At 37.5% G+C, this 15,691-nt stretch overlaps 1 protein-coding gene across 7 annotated transcripts in view; it reads left to right on the top strand.

Annotated features, from left to right (window-relative positions):
* LOC120236843 (protein FAM122A-like) overlaps nt 1-15,691 on the top strand; it is a 94,087-nt gene that overhangs the window by 29,715 nt on the left and 48,681 nt on the right. For 5 of the 7 annotated variants that reach the window (XM_039239876.1, XM_039239878.1, XM_039239875.1 and 2 more), the window contains 6 exons: nt 4,317-4,360; nt 4,463-4,517; nt 5,946-6,035; nt 6,421-6,500; nt 7,799-7,863; nt 11,681-11,771. In XM_039239876.1, coding sequence (XP_039095807.1) covers nt 4,317-4,360; nt 4,463-4,517; nt 5,946-6,035; nt 6,421-6,500; nt 7,799-7,863; nt 11,681-11,771 — 425 coding nt within the window. Of the gene's footprint in view, nt 1-4,316; nt 4,361-4,462; nt 4,518-5,945; nt 6,036-6,420; nt 6,501-7,798; nt 7,864-11,680; nt 11,772-15,691 lie in introns of those variants that run through there. The other 2 variants (XM_039239879.1, XM_039239880.1) reach the window with 2 other exon arrangements.

The following is a 15,691-nucleotide window of genomic DNA, read 5'->3' as shown; positions in this document are numbered from 1 at the left end:
ACACCTGCCACGTTCATTCCCTCCTCTACGCTTATGTTTACTTGATTCCTTCTGCGTGGAGCACCTTCCCCTCCACCCTCTGCTTGTCCAGATTTTAAACCATTCAGAGCCTAGGTCAAATTTTCATTCACACAGTTCACGCCACTCTTCTAGTCCAGACTACCCATCACATGTATTGTTTATGTAGACAGTAATATTTAAGCTCTTTTGATCATACACTGCATCAGTGCAAAATGTGGTAGCACGTCCTTCCAATACATGTAAACTGTATTTACATCATGGACGTATACTACCAAGCTGGTATATAATGTGAATCATAGAATAGATGCAGAATACAAATATAACAAGGACGAGAGAAAGATGAAATAATGTTTTTAGGACATTTTAAACTGTATTTTATTAACTATGGGTCATTATTGAGAAGAATATGGATCCATATTTCTAGTAGTCTTCATGATCTCAAATTCTTGTGGCCAGCTCCTTGATAGAGACTAGCTCAGCTTTGTGTTTTCACAAGAAGGTGGCCGATGATGTGCTGGGCTAGGAGGAGTACAGATGCCACCTTTGTCATCTCCCTGTTGCTCGCTTAGACTTGTATTATGAATCTTCTGTCCAACATTTCTTTATAGAAATCTTGTTAAGATACTTGTCTATTTTGTGGAACTCAGTTTAATTAAAACTAGATAATATATCCATATGGCCACCTAACTTGCAATTACTTATAATTAGCTAAGCCCCCCACCCCCCCCGACGCTGTTTTTTTTGCAAGATCTTTGGACCCTATGGGCCGAGTGAGAGCACCTGTGTCAGTCTGTTTATCTAATATTAGCAAACCTTCATTTCTTATTATCTTAGATTTAAAATGTATAAATTGAACTTTTTTTTTTGCTTCTCAGTGCATCACCTTGTACACTTCCTGGGCTATGCTCATGCTTGCTTTGGAGAGCACCAACTTGATGTATATAAAACTTGTCTCTCAAATATGATTCTAGGTCGTTTTAGGGAAAGCTCATCTGCTTATTTCATGGTCCCCATATTTGGCATCATACTTGCCCAGCACTATCCTAGGTACTTTATGATGTATTATATGTTTTTAAGAAGACCAGGATACATTCGAACTGTAGGATTTTTTTTAAAAGCCATTTTAACTATTTTTAAGAGTACAAGTCTGTGGCATTAAGTAATTCACCTTTTTGGGCAACCATCATCACTTTTCATTTCTAGAATTTTTCATCATGCCAGACAGAAACTGCATACCCATTCAGCAATAACTTCTATTTAACCTTTTCTTCTGTAACCTCTATTCTGCTTTCTATCTCTACAATGATTTGACTACTCTAGGTACCACATATAAGTGGAACCAGAAAATATTTGTTCTTTGGTGTTTATTTCACCTAACATGTTTACAGTATTCATCCATGTTGTATGTAACGTGTGTCAGAACTTCATTCCTTTTTATGGCTAAACGATACTCCATTGCGTTTATATCACATTTTTTACTCCATTCATCTGGTGGTGGACACTGGATTGTCTCCAACTTTTGGCTATTGTAGACAGTGCTGCTAGGAACACTGGTGTACAAGTGTCTATTTGAGTCCCTCTTTTCAATACTTTTGCGTATATACATAGGAGCAGGATTGTTGGGTAATATGGTAAGTCAGTGTTTAACTTTTTGAGAAACTGTCAAAGTGTCTTCTATGGAGTTTGCACCATTTTACATTCCCACCAGCAATGTTTAAGAGTTCTAATTTCTCCACATTCCAACCAACACTTGTTATTTTCCACATTTTTAAGTAATAGCTATTCTGGGACAGCTGAGTGGCTCAGTTGGTTAGGCATCTGCGTCTTAATTTTGCCTCAGGTCATGATCCCGAGGTTGTGGGATCAAGCCCCACATTGGGCTCCATACTAAACATGGAGCTTGCTTAAGGTTCTCTCTCATTCTCTCTCTCTCTCTCTTTCTCTCTCTCCCTCCCCCCCACACACACACACATACTCCCTCTCTCCCTCCCTCTCCTCCCTCCCTCCCTCTGTCTCTCCCCCTCTGTCCCTTTCCTCTGCTCATGTTCTCTCACTCTCAAATAAGCAAACAAATAAATACTATCCTAATGAGTGTGAAGTGCCAGCTCTTTGCAGTTTTGAATTGAGTTTCCCTAATGACACATGTTGAACATTTTTCACATCCTTATTGACCATTTATTTTAATTTTTTTAGTGTTTATTTATTTTCGAGAGAGAGAGAGAGAAGGGCAGAGAGAGAGGGAGACACAGAACCGAAAGCAGGCTCCAGGCTCCAAGCCGTCAGCACGGAGCCCAATGTGGCTTGAACTCAAGAACCTTGAGATCACGACCTGAGCCGAAGTCGGAGGCTCAACTGACTGAGCCACCCAGGGGCCCCACTTATTGACCATTTATGTATCTTTTTTGGGAAATGACCATTTGTGTATCTTCTTTGGGAAATATCTGTTCAAGTCCTTTGCCCCTATTTTAATTTGTTGTTTGTTTTGTTGTTGAGTTGTAAGTGTTCTTTATATATTCTGGATATTAATCCCTTAGCAAATACAAGATTTGCAAACATCTCTGCCAATTCTGTGATTCTTTTCACTTTCTTGATAGTGTCTTTTGATGCACAAAAGTTTTAAGTTTTCATGAAGTCCAATTTTTGTTTTTTTTCTTTTGTTACCTGTGCTTTTGGTGTTATATCTGCGAAATCATTATCAAATCCAGTTCATGAGGCTTTTACCCTCTGTTTTCATATAAGAGTTTTATAGTTTTAGGTCTTACATTTAGGTCTTCATTTCAACTTAATTTTTATATATGGTGTAAGGAATGGTTTCAACTTCATTCTTTTGCATGCAGGTGTTCAGTTTTCTTAGCACTGTTTGTTGAAAAGACCGTCCTTTCCCCATTGAATAGTTTGGCACCCTTGTCGAAAATCAACATATATCGGAGCATTCGTTTCTGGGCTTTCTATTCTGCTCCTTTGGCCTATATGTCTGTCCTTATGCTAGTACCACACTGGTTTTGATTACTATAGCTTTGTAGCAAGTTTTGAAATCAGGAAGTGTGAATCCTCCATGTTTAGTCCTCTTTTTCAAGATTGTTCTGGAGTTGCATTGCATCTGTAGATCACTTTGGATAGTATTGCCATCTTAACAATATTAATTTTTCTAATCCGTGAACACTGAATATCTTTCCATATGTGGGTTATTTTTAAAAATATTTATGTGAGGGGCACCTGGGTGGCTTGATTGGTTAAGCATCCAACTTCAGCTCAGGTCACGATCTCACAGTTTGTGAGTTCAAGCCCTACATCAGGCACTGTGCTAACAGCTCAGAGCCTGGAGCCTGCTTCGGATTCTTTGTCTCCCTCTCTCTCTGCCCCTCCCCCACTCATGCTCTGTCTCTCTGTCTGAAAAATAAATAAACATTTAAAAAATTTTTTAAAGTAGGGGCACCTGGGTGGCTCAGTCGGTTGAGCGTTTGACTTCAGTTCAGGTCATGATCTTGCGGTTTGTGGGTTTGAGCCTCACGTTGGGCTCTGTGCTGATGGCTAGCTCAGAGCCTGGAACCTGTTTCAGATTCTGTATCTTCTTTCTCTCTGACCCTCCCTTGCTCACGCTATCTCTCTCTCTCTCTCTCTCTCTCAAAAATAAATAAAACATTAAAAAATTTTTAAGTAAAAATATTTATGTGAGAAATTATACTTGAATTTATAAAAAAAATAAAGTCAAACACTATGGCAAAGTATAAAGAAAGAAAGAACAAATTACCCTAAACCTCACTACTCATTGATAAGTATTGCAAACTTTTTGGTGAACATCCTTCTGAACACCTTTTATTTATAATTTTACATAAATAGCATGTGAGGTTTTTTCCTACTTAATATGTCATACATGTTTTTCAGTGTCAATGACTAGATTTAAATCATGTTTGCACCATCATTTACTTAAACCCATACTGATAGACATTTAGTTTGCTTTGGACTATGAGTAATATTTATTAATATCATAGTATGAATCATGGAAAAAATAGTATAATAAATGTTTGACGTTTTCTCTTTGGAATGAAGAAAGGTACAAAGTGTTTCATCTAAGAAGCTTCTGCATATCTGACGTACTTCAATGCTTTAGTAAGAGATCTTCGGTGTAGTAGGTGCAATAATGAAACGTAGAGAACTAGACACGTGTTTAGAGATCTGTTTATACTCTGACTCTTCTAGAGCCCAGTGAATAATAGTAAAGGTACAACCCAATGAAACAATTTTGTAAAGCCATGGGAACTGGTATTCATTTATTCTCATGTTCTGCCTTTCAGGAAGAAAGCATGGATTTAGTAAATAGAGAAGCAATGCGTGAATGGTGAGTAGTGTGCTTTGAATTACTATTCTGATCATTTCTGTATTCAGTTATATTTTTCTTTTAGTTAGGCAAACTGCAGTACTGATATCTCTTCTTTTGTAGGGAGGTACAAACTGCAATACAGATAAATCAGTCTTGGGAAGAAAGTTTGAAACTGGTATGGTATTAACATTTCAATTTTATTGATTTTCGGTGTTGGTACTACCTGCTTCTGCTGTAATTTCTAGAAATCTAAGTTCTCATTTGAAACTGAAATTTGTATGCTGCATAAATCATTTCTGATTGCTGTTAAGGAACATTTTATGACTTACTGATAAAAATAACTGACACCATTTGAAAGTGGGGTTCAAAGTAAGTAGTTGTCTGATACAAAAACCATTGTTTTGGACCAGCTTCCTCTCTGTCCTAGTAAGTCTAAGAAGAGTTCAGTTCTGCTGGTCAAATTGCTTACATGACAAAACAATAAATGATTTCACTCCTTTCTACATAATTTATTCCTGGATAAACACAGCATTTTTATTCCTGTAGCATATACACTCCCACTAACATTTTAACATGCAACCTTTAACTTGAACATATTTGGAATTTCATTACATCCCCTGCTAACATTTTTTAATGCCTCTGTACACATTACAGTTGGAGTTAAAGTTGTAGAAGTTGAATGATGTTTAGGCTTCTTTTCCACGGACATCTCAGATAATGATAGAACAGGAATTAAGCTGAAATTCGAGTAGAAGAGATTCTGCTTAGATGTCGGTTTCCAGATTTGGGAATGGTTAGATTAGGAAATGGGCCATCAGCAGAAACAGTGACATCTTATTTTCCTTTGAGCCCTGAGTACCTTAGATGGCCATCAATCCCTGGTTTAGGAGTAGGTGCTGAAGAATGAGTAGAAGACCTCTGGAGCCTGCTCCTTTTCATGTTTGGTTCCAACACAATTTATAGATGCTATTGGATTCCCTTAACTGACCCAATTCTAATTACTTCAGGTGTTGGCACGAGTGAGTGAATCTGTGAATGTGTTAGGAAGTGGAAGGGAACACATAACATAACTTTACCTGTGTCTCGGAAAAGAAAAGAGCACATTTTAAAGTCCTGAATTAGGCAGTACTGATTCTGTCTATATAAAATCTATGAACATTTTTTATAGCTGTAGTTATCATTGCTGCCTCCTTTGTATCTTAATTCTAACCAAATCCATTTTGATTGTTTCCTGAACATAGTATTGTAGGCTTTAAAAACAAAGTACAGGTTAAACTGGAAGAGAAACATTTTAATTTAGGATTAGTGTAAATACTAGTAAGTATTGCTCAATATCAAGTAGTCACGTTCTACATCTTTGGAGACACTAGGGAAGCCCCTCAAATTGCCATGAAGCTCCCTTTTCTAAAAGGGTAAAGAGTGCCTTTCCTTATTGAAGTGAATCGTGGGTTCCCTGCTTGTGTTAGGCTGATATGAGCTCCTTACCATGGTACACCCACTGATTCAGTAAGGATTCCCTTCCCCATGTTGCAGCTACCTCCTTAAGCGTTTGATTAGGTAAGCAATTGGTGCTCCAATTGTACACTGCTTTCTGCCTACACAGAGTGACAATGATTTAGAGAAACCATCTTCAAAGTGCATTGATTTAATTCCAGTACCCCCAGCACCTACTCCCACCAGGGGGATTGACAAGGTAAGAAAGGAGAGCCTAAGAATCTGTGTCCTTTGAAATATCTATGAAATACTAATATTTCACCACCCAAACTTTGGGGAGGGGGATAATTTTGCTGTAGTACATCTGGCAGTTTTCCCTTCCTTTTCATTTCTTGAACCATTTTTAACATATAACAAAAGTTGCCAACTTTTAAGCATATGATTTAATTAATTTTGGTAATTGTGTATAATCCTGTAGCCATAACTATAGCCAAGATGTAGAACAGTTCTCACACTCCAAGCAATGTCCTCATGATCTTTTGCAGTCCATTGCCTTCTGTACCCCCCCACTCCCCCAGGGAACCACTGATCTGCTTTCTGAGAAGATTGCTGGTTTTAAAACCTCTGTTCTCATTTTGTTTTAGCAATATTTTTCTCCATCGTTGCAAACTTGTGTGAGTTTTCCTCCAAGTCCTAATCCCAGCCCTACGCAACAGTTTCCAGTGTAAGTTCATGTTGTATGGAAATACCAGATTGCTTATAAAATAAGAATTGTATTTTATAAAAATTTTTTAAATTGTTTATTGTCAAGTTGGTTTCCGTATAACACCCAGTGCTCATCCCCACAAGTGCCCTCCTCCATGCCCATCACCCCCCTTTCCCTCCCCCCCACCCCATTTGCCCTCAGTTTGTTCTTGGCATTCAAGAGTCTCTCTCATGGTTTGCCTCCCTCCCTCTCTCCCAGTATTTTTCCCCTTCTCCCCCACGGCCCTCCGTTAAGTTCCTCCTAATCCACCTATAGGTGCAGGCACATGGTATCTGTCCTTCTCTGCCTGACTTAATTCGCTCAGCATAACACCCTCAAGTTCCATCCATGTTGCTACACATGGCCAGATTTCATTCTTTCTCATTGCCATGGAGTATTCCATTGTATAGATAAACCACATCTTCTTGATCCATTTGTCAGTTGATGGACACTTAGGCTCTTTCCATGTTTTGGCTATTGTTGAGAGTGCTGCAGTGAACATTGGGATACATGTGCCTCTATGCATCAGCACCCCTGTATCCCTTGGGTAAATTCCTAGCAGTGCTATTGCTGGGTCCTAGGGGAGTTCTACTGTTAATTTTTTAAGGAACCTCCACACTGTTTTCCAGAGGGGCTGTACCAGTTTATATTCCCACCAACAGTGTAGGAGGGTTCCCATTTCTCCACATCCTCGCCAGCATCTAGAGTTCTCTGATTTGCTCATAAAATAAGAATTTTAGAATCTTAAAAGAAAGTGTAGCTCCAGGTTCTATGACAACCAAAGAAGTAATGTGTGTTTCGCTAAATTAAAATATCATTGTTTTGGTTTATCATTTTGTATATTGAAATGAATCAAGCGAGTTGAGAACATGTGAACATAGGAAGAATCAGTAATTCACTAACCCTACTTGAACATAGTCTTCTTCTCCAAGCTTGTTGATAAGGATCAAAACTAATTATGGAGCTGTAAACAGCTGTACCGCTCATTTACCCATGATTCTCACCTTGATTCAAGGCAAGTCACAACCAGAACAGTAGATCTTTCTAGCTTTTTTCCTCCATACTTTCAAAAAATCCTGAATCCTTCTAAATTGCAAGACAATTTGCTACCCTGAGGCATTCCTGTTTTTAACCCAGATTAAGAGAAAAGCAATAAAATGATGTGATACTACATAGTCCTTTTTTAGTGTACATCCTTGGATCTATTCTAATGAAACAGTCATAGCTGATTTTGTTCAAATTTTTTTCTGGTAATGATTGTGATAATTTTATTTTAGAAGAAGAAATCAAAGCCCCACCAACATTATTAGACCAAGTATATTTGGAGCATTAAAAAGAAAAGGTACTTTTATCTACTAGCAAAAATAAATATAACTGAATTATTTTTATAAGGTATTATATAAAAATAAGTGGTATAAAAATTTATTTTAAAGGATTTATTTAAAGTATATTTGATAAGTTACTAGAGTCCTTTCATTTTACTCAAACTATATAAAGACAATTTTAAAAGCTATAAAGTGCTGGGGTTCCCGGGTGGCTCAGTCGGTAGAGCATGCGACTGGATCTTGGAGTTGTGAATACAGGCCCCACATTGGATGTAGAGATTACTCAAAAATAAAACTTTAAAAATTTTTTTGAAAAGCTATAAAGTGCCATATAAATGTGAATTGTGATATTTAATTCCAGTTTAGTCAACTATTATGGTTTTCATTATATAAGTATAATTCACCAGGCTAGCTGCCTTAAATACTTGTGAAAACATGGTGGGGAATGAGCGAATGAACAGACAGAATGAATCACTCATCTAGTATTCTGCTAAACTTTGCCCCTGCCCTGCCTGCTGCCGCACCTACTTGTCGACATTATGTGAATAAGTTGACACAAATCAGATGCACTTACCACACTAAAAATATATGTTAAAGTGTGTATTCTTTGATGTTTCACTTCTTTATGTGGGTTAATTTTTATTAAATATATGGAAAATAACCCACCTACTCATTAATAAAAGGACAGTGGAAAAAACAGAAGTGTTTTTTTTTTTAATTCCCACAACCCTGGGTTCCATTTCTCAGTCCTACCTCACTAAGCTAGGTTATTCTTCCTTTTTGGTTAATACCGCTACTGAGTTTTAAAGTTAATACAAAGTTTAACTATAATAGGGAGGGAAAATGGATAAATAGGAAAGAAGGTTAAAAGTTTAAAATGTGTATTTGTGGAGGCACCTGGGTGGCTCAGTCGGTTGAGCGTCCACCTTTGGCTCAGGGCACGATCTCATGGCTTATGAGTTCTAGCCCCGCATCAGGCTCTGTGCTGACAGTTGAGCTGGAGGCTCCTTCAAATTCTGTCTCCCTCTCTCTCTCTGCCTCTCCCCTCGTCTCTATCTCTCTGTCTCAAAATAATAAACATGAAATTAAAAAATTATTTAAAAATGTGTATTTGTAAAAAAAATCCATTAAGATAGGAAAGAAGAGGGGCATCTGGGTAGCTCAGTAGATTCAGTCTCTGGCTCTTGATTTCCACTCAGGTCATGATATCACGGTTCATGAGTTTTGAGTCCTATGTTGGGCTCTGTGCTGACAGCATGCAGCCTGCTTGGGATTCTCTCTCCCTCCCTCCCTCTCTGCCCTTCTGTAGTCACTCTCTCTTTCTCTCTCTCTCTCAAAATAAGTAAAATAATCTTTAAAAAAGGTACCTTTAAAAAAAAGATAGGAAAGAAGAAGAAGAAAAAGAGGAAGAGGGGGAATAAAAGAAGGGAAGGGAAAAGAGAACAAACTATAGGGAAAGAAATTGAAATGTACTTCCGTCTTCCATGTATTTTGGATAAATTAATGGCAGTTACCCTAACAACACATCTAACTCAGCATGTACTTATTATATTCTAAGACTAGGACTAGATCAGTTGTGGAAAACACTCTTTCAAACTCAGCACACTGTTTTATGATGATGGGTCAATGACCTAACTTAGGGGTCTTTTGCCTCTGCTCTGAAGTTGGGGGCTAGTGTTGACAAAGCATTTAAATATATTAATAGTTTAGGAGCTGTTAGAAAGTTGGGGTCATTTCAGTATTTCAAATAAAATATGCTTGGGGCACCTGGCTGACTCAGTCGGTGGAGCATGTGACTCTTGATCTTAGGGTTATGAGTTCGAGCCCCACGTTGAGTGTAGAGGTTACTTAAAAATAAAATCTTTCAAATAAATAAGTAAATAAAATACACTTAAAGACTGTTTTACTAAATTAAAATAATTCTTTTAAGACATTTATGCATAAAATGATTTTATAACATTGAAAATTCCTGGAATTTTCTTAGAATTTATGATTTATGTATTCATTTTTTAAGTTTATTTATTTATTTTGAGAGAGAGCGCATGCATGCACAAATGGGGCAGGGGTAGAGAGAAAGAGAATCTCAAGCAAACTCCACACTGTCCGCACAGAGCCTGATGTGGAGCTTGATCTCAAGAACCATGACATCATGACCTGAGGCAAAATCTAGAGCCAGACACTTAACCGAATGAGCCACCCAGGTGCCCAAAATTTGACTTAACAAAATTATTTCTATGTTACAATTTTGACATAATAGAGTTGGTTTCTGCCCAGTGCCTTGGTGGGTGTGGCCTGTCTCACACAAGCCTCTTGTACCTGGTTTTCAGTTGCTCTGCAGGACGACTGCCTCCCTCACTTGTTTGAGGTCTCCACAAGAACTCCAAAGCCAGGTCCATATGTCCTACGTAGTCTGGAGTTTAAGTCAGACAACATTCCAAAGATAGCCTATAAAAGTTTGGTCAGAATTCATGTGGCATTTTAGATAGAGTAACAGATAAACAGAAATTTAATTTTAGTTACTCTATTTTAGAATATGAATATCCATTTGGGAAACAACACATGATGTCCTGTTTGGAACCTACTAATGAAATATGGGGAAAGAGGGCATAAAAATTCCAAAGAGGTTTTGGGTGGGGGAGGACACACAATGAGGACCGTAAACAATGGAGGAGAGTGAGATCGCGGTGAGAGTCTCCGAGCATTTGAAGGCATGTTGTGTGGCGATAAGCTGCAGTTACTTCCACTGGGAATAAGCAGGAGCAAATAAGGCTTCAGTGGGAATGCTGAGAAATCTGCAGAAATTGGCCCGCTGTAAAGAGCATTTTATGAGTAATAATCAGCAAAGAACGTTTCCGTTTCCTTCTATGATGAATTTGTTTTGATTTGCCTTGCTTTTAATTTAAACCCCAAAGGAGAGGTGAGTCATTTACTCCATGATGGTATAATGGTAATCTGGCATGGGACAGGATACCCAGACCTCTTTTGAGTTTTATGAGCCATGATTATACCCCTAAGGTAGGTCCGTGGAATTCTGTTCCTAGGATCTATTATCCTAGGGATCATTTTAAGTTTATTTTATTTTTAAGTAAACTTTGTGCCCAACGTGGGGTTTGAACTCACAACCAAGAGTTGAGCTCTCTATTGACTGAGCCAGCCAGGCGCCCCTATTCCTAGGGATATTTTTTAATGAGTAGGTGGCCTTAGTGTTTCATCATTCATATATATACCACCCTACGAGTTATGGGCTTGAACATTGGTTTTCTCTCAGCCAGACATGGTTATCACATGCTTCTGTAACACTGTGCAAATTTTACCATTGACTTTGTCATAAGATGACAGCAGTACAGTTTTGACATTAGACGCTTCTCCTTATTCTTTAAAATATATTTATTTTGTTCATTGTATACTATAAAAGAATTGGTCCGTTTAGTTCTTTGTATATTTTTAGCAAAATAAAGACAGCAGTAACGTAAATGTTTAAAATAAGGAATGAGATTAAATTATGACACAGCCTTACTACATGGCTCTATAAAATGACATTATAAGATTTAGTAAATAATGTGAGAAAACTATACTCATTAAAAAGAAAAAGTAGATAATGTATCACTATTATATACAAATCCAATTTTCTTTAAAAACAATCCTGTATATAGATACACACGTATTTAGGAATTATTGGAAAGTGGTCCTGTCTGGGTAATGGGGAAGTAAAACTTTTTTCTTTGTGCTTTTATGTATTTTATAAATTATTTGTAATGAACATGTTTTTATTTTTGCAGTTAAAAGCAAAAGCATATTAGATAAAACATGTTCTGCCTTGATCTGCTTTTTTAGTCACAGGTGAAGTGATAGCCAAAGATCAGCCCAAGAGAGTTTTCCAAGGCACAACCGACGTGCTTTCTCCCAATACTGATGAGAGTGCTTGGTGAGTATTAACAGGAATTCTTAAACATTCATTGGCCATTTTTCACTTGGCTTTTATGTCTGTTTTTACTATTGTGTATATTCAGAAGTATGGTATATTGTTAAATATTTTTAGAAGTTATCAAACTAATATCCCAAATGGATGCTATTCACTTCAGTTCTTCTCCCTAACATTTATGTCTGACACAAAGATATGCTGGATACATGTTTAGAAATGGGGTTTTGGCATTGGAGAAATACATAAAAATGTAAGCTTGGAGAAAGTTATATCCTGCCCATCTTTTCTACCTTGGATTTTTGTGTGCTTCGTTAGGCTGAGCATATTATTGAAAAGCGGGCCAAGAAAGCATGTTTTAATAATCAAAATGGGAAATACAGTGAATGGGTTTTTATTTATTATCACTCTTGGTGTTACTACTGCTCTTAGGAGATTGCTCTTTTAGCTACGGCCACTCCTTTGCTTCACATATTTTGTATTTATTTGTAGACAAAACAGAGTACACGGAGATCTTTTGAAATCTGTTATTAGCGAATGGCATTTTCTTCCCCTAGTTTATCTTCAGATAGTCTTTTTTTTTTAATTTTTTAATGTTTATTTGAGAGAGAGACAGACAGACAGACAGACAGAACTTGAGCAGGGGAGGGACAGAGAAAGGGAGACACAGAATCCAGAACAGGCTCCAGGCTCTGAGCTGTCAGCACAGAGCCCGATGTGGGACTTGAACTTGAGAATGGTGGTGAGATCATGACTTGAGCTGAAGTCGGACACTTAACTGACTGAGCCACCCAAGGCCCCTATCTTCAGATAGTCTTGACAGAAGCAGTAGCAGGGCAGGATTTTCTAATTCACCAGTTAGAATCAGCTCTGTCACAAACTCCCGTGGCGTCTTCTGATTCTCATTCTCCATTTATCATAGTAGATGAACTTTCAACTAAGTGCTTCACCCATCCCAAGACTTTCTCACCAATGGAGAAACACGTTTGCTTTTTTCTCTCTCTCCTTCCCTCTGCCTCTCTCTCTTTCCTCCCCCCTCTGTCTCTTCTGTCTATCTCTCCTCTCTCTCTCTTTCTCTCTCTCCCTCTCTCTCTCTCTCTCTCTCTCTCTCACACACACACACACACACACACACACACACACACACACACACACGTTAGAGCAGTAACAGAATTGTATGTTATAGGGGTGCCTGGGTGGCTCAGTCAGTTAAGCATCTAACTTCAGCTCAGGTAGCGATCTCATAGTTTGTGAGTTTGAGCCCGCATTGGACTCTGTGCTGGCAGTGTAAGCCTGCTTGAGATTCTGTGACTCTTCCTTTCTCTCTGCCCCTTCCTGCTCGTGCTCTGTCTCTCTCTCTCAAAATAAATAAATAAATAAACTTAAAAAAAAAAACAATTGTATGATAATAATTTAAACTATTTCCTATTACCTTATTTTCTCAGTTTCTTAAAATTCTGTTTATCTACAGAACTTGCATGCCTAATTCCCGTGTATGCCCTTAAAAGCAATATAGTTATATTTTCAAAAATGTTTTCCAAATAAGAACTATGTTGAAGATGCAATCATACATCTTCAAGCTGCTAATGTGTAGAAACATGCTGCACCTTGACTTTTTAAAGCTCTGACATATTTCAGAGCTCTATTTATTTATATGAATAAGTAGATAAAATTATAGTTCTGATGAAATATAATTGTCCCATTAATCAACAAGTAAAATAATTTTTTAAATTATGTATTGAATGCCCATGTTAGTTCTTAACGATAGTTTCAATAATTGGAAAAATCACCTGTCTTACAGCAGATTTTGTTTAATTTTTTAAAAATGTTTATTTATTTAGAACATGCACATGTGGGGGCGGGCCAGAATGTAACCCAGTTTGGGGCTCCATGCGGAGCTCAATCTCACTCCCATGCCTGAGCTGAAATCAAGAGACAGTGCTTAACCAGCTAAGCCGCACCTAAGAGCAGTTTTTAAAACTAAGCTAGTTATACATGCTGGTGCAAGCATTGCCTCTTTTGCACATGTATCCTTGGATGTTTAATTTGTTGGAAAGGAATAGTTAGGGGAAACATGATGAGAAAAAGCTAATTGAATAGTAAGAAAATAATATGTAATTGGGGTTTACTCAATTTGTACTTAACCTGATTATCCCTGATCAATTTTGTATTCTAATTAAGTGTGGGGAAAAAAGACAATGCTGATAAATTGTGGTCTTTTACATTTCTATGAATTACTTTTTATTCATCATCATGACTACTGATTTGATTAAATAAGGCTTAATATGTTAGGGTTTTTCTGCAAGAATCCTATGCCTCCAGTTGTTCCCTATGGGCTATAAATGTTTGTTTAAACCTGAATTTTGTATTGAAGTCTTAAGGGCTTTCTGAATAAGAAAAATTATGTGTTAAAAATGTAAACTCTAAAGTAAGTGCTCTAAGTAATTGAGGATAGCATTAGCATTTTGAAAAATAGAAATGTATCCTCATGAAATGAACTTGAAAATTAGTTTTAATTTACTCAGCTAACAAAATAGGACTGGTTATCTAAAATATTTATAAAAAGTTTTTCCTTGTCATTAGAAATAATCAGAATGATGAAAATGTGATGTAGGTATACCCCACGTGGGAAAAAGACTGTTACACTAAGAATTGTTTGACAGTGGCCCCAGTGGAATTAATGGCTAGATATGTGAGGGAAGATTCTGTTCACCTATGAATAAATAAATATTTATGAGATGACTGGGATCGTGACGGTCTCCATAAACTGGGACAGGATTCTACAAATTGGCCAAGGACAAGTGAACTATCACATCACCTGTTACTCAGCTTCTATACTGGCCTGCCCCTGGGTGCACCAGTCAGGAACACGTACAGGGGCTCTCATGGGATGAGGTATGATGGCAGTGATGTTCCTTGCTGAAATTGTAGATCATTGACAGACAAAAAAGTGTGTTCTCATGCATTGTTGACACTTTAGCCAAAAAAAAAAAAAAAAAAAAAAGTCTTGCAGAATAAAAAACTCTTGGAGTACAAACCTTGGGGGTATAAAAACCAAGAATGAAGAAAGTGAACAATGGGGGCTGGAACTGCTACTCAGTTGTATAAGGAACTTTTAATCAGTAAATCTTGGTAATCTTGACAATCTCAATACACTTCTCTCAACTCCGACAATTCCTTTAAACTCTATTCACTTAGTTTTTATTTAGTTGTACTCTACGGTGCCACACTTAACATAATAACCTCAGAATCAAGGACTTTGTAGTCAATTTTCCAGTCTGTTGCCTTTTAAGGTTTTGTATTAGGAGGATCTGTTTAAACCATTTTCATTTCTTATTTTTAATGTTTATTTATTTATTTTGAGAGAGAGCAGGGAAGGGACAGAGAGGGAGAAGGAGAATCCCAAGCAGACTCCATCCTGTCAGCACAGAGCCTAACATGAGGCTCGATCCCGTGAATCGTGAGATCATGACCTGAGCTGAGATCAAAAGTCAGACACGCTTAACCGACTAAGCCACTCAGGTGCCCCAGTGATTTTTCATTTCTTAAATGATTTTTGAAACCAAAGTGGTTCTAACTTTTATATGATGAGAGTTTGTGGTTGATTTATTTTTATTTTTTTTGTTTCAGGTTTTTATTTAAATTCTAGTTAGCTAAAAGTGTAATATTCATCAGTATAATTTAGTGATTCCTCAGTTACATATAACACCTAGTACTCATCACAGATGCCCTTCTTAATGCCCATCACCCTACCCACCTCCCTCCATCAACCCTTAGCTTGTTCTCTATAGTTAAGGGTCTCTTATGGTTTGCCCCCTCCCTTGTCTCTCCACCTCTCTCTCCCTCTCTCTCTCTTTTTTCCTTTATGTTCATATGTTTTGTCTCTTAAATTCCACATATGTGTGAAATCAGATGGTATTTGTCTT

The sequence above is a fragment of the Hyaena hyaena genome, unplaced genomic scaffold (genome assembly GCF_003009895.1).
Source record: "Hyaena hyaena isolate Hyena2069 unplaced genomic scaffold, ASM300989v1 scaffold_162, whole genome shotgun sequence".
Taxonomy (NCBI): domain Eukaryota; kingdom Metazoa; phylum Chordata; class Mammalia; order Carnivora; family Hyaenidae; genus Hyaena; species Hyaena hyaena.
The sequence above is the reverse complement of the archived record's forward strand: the minus strand, read 5'-3'. Positions and strand labels throughout refer to the sequence as shown.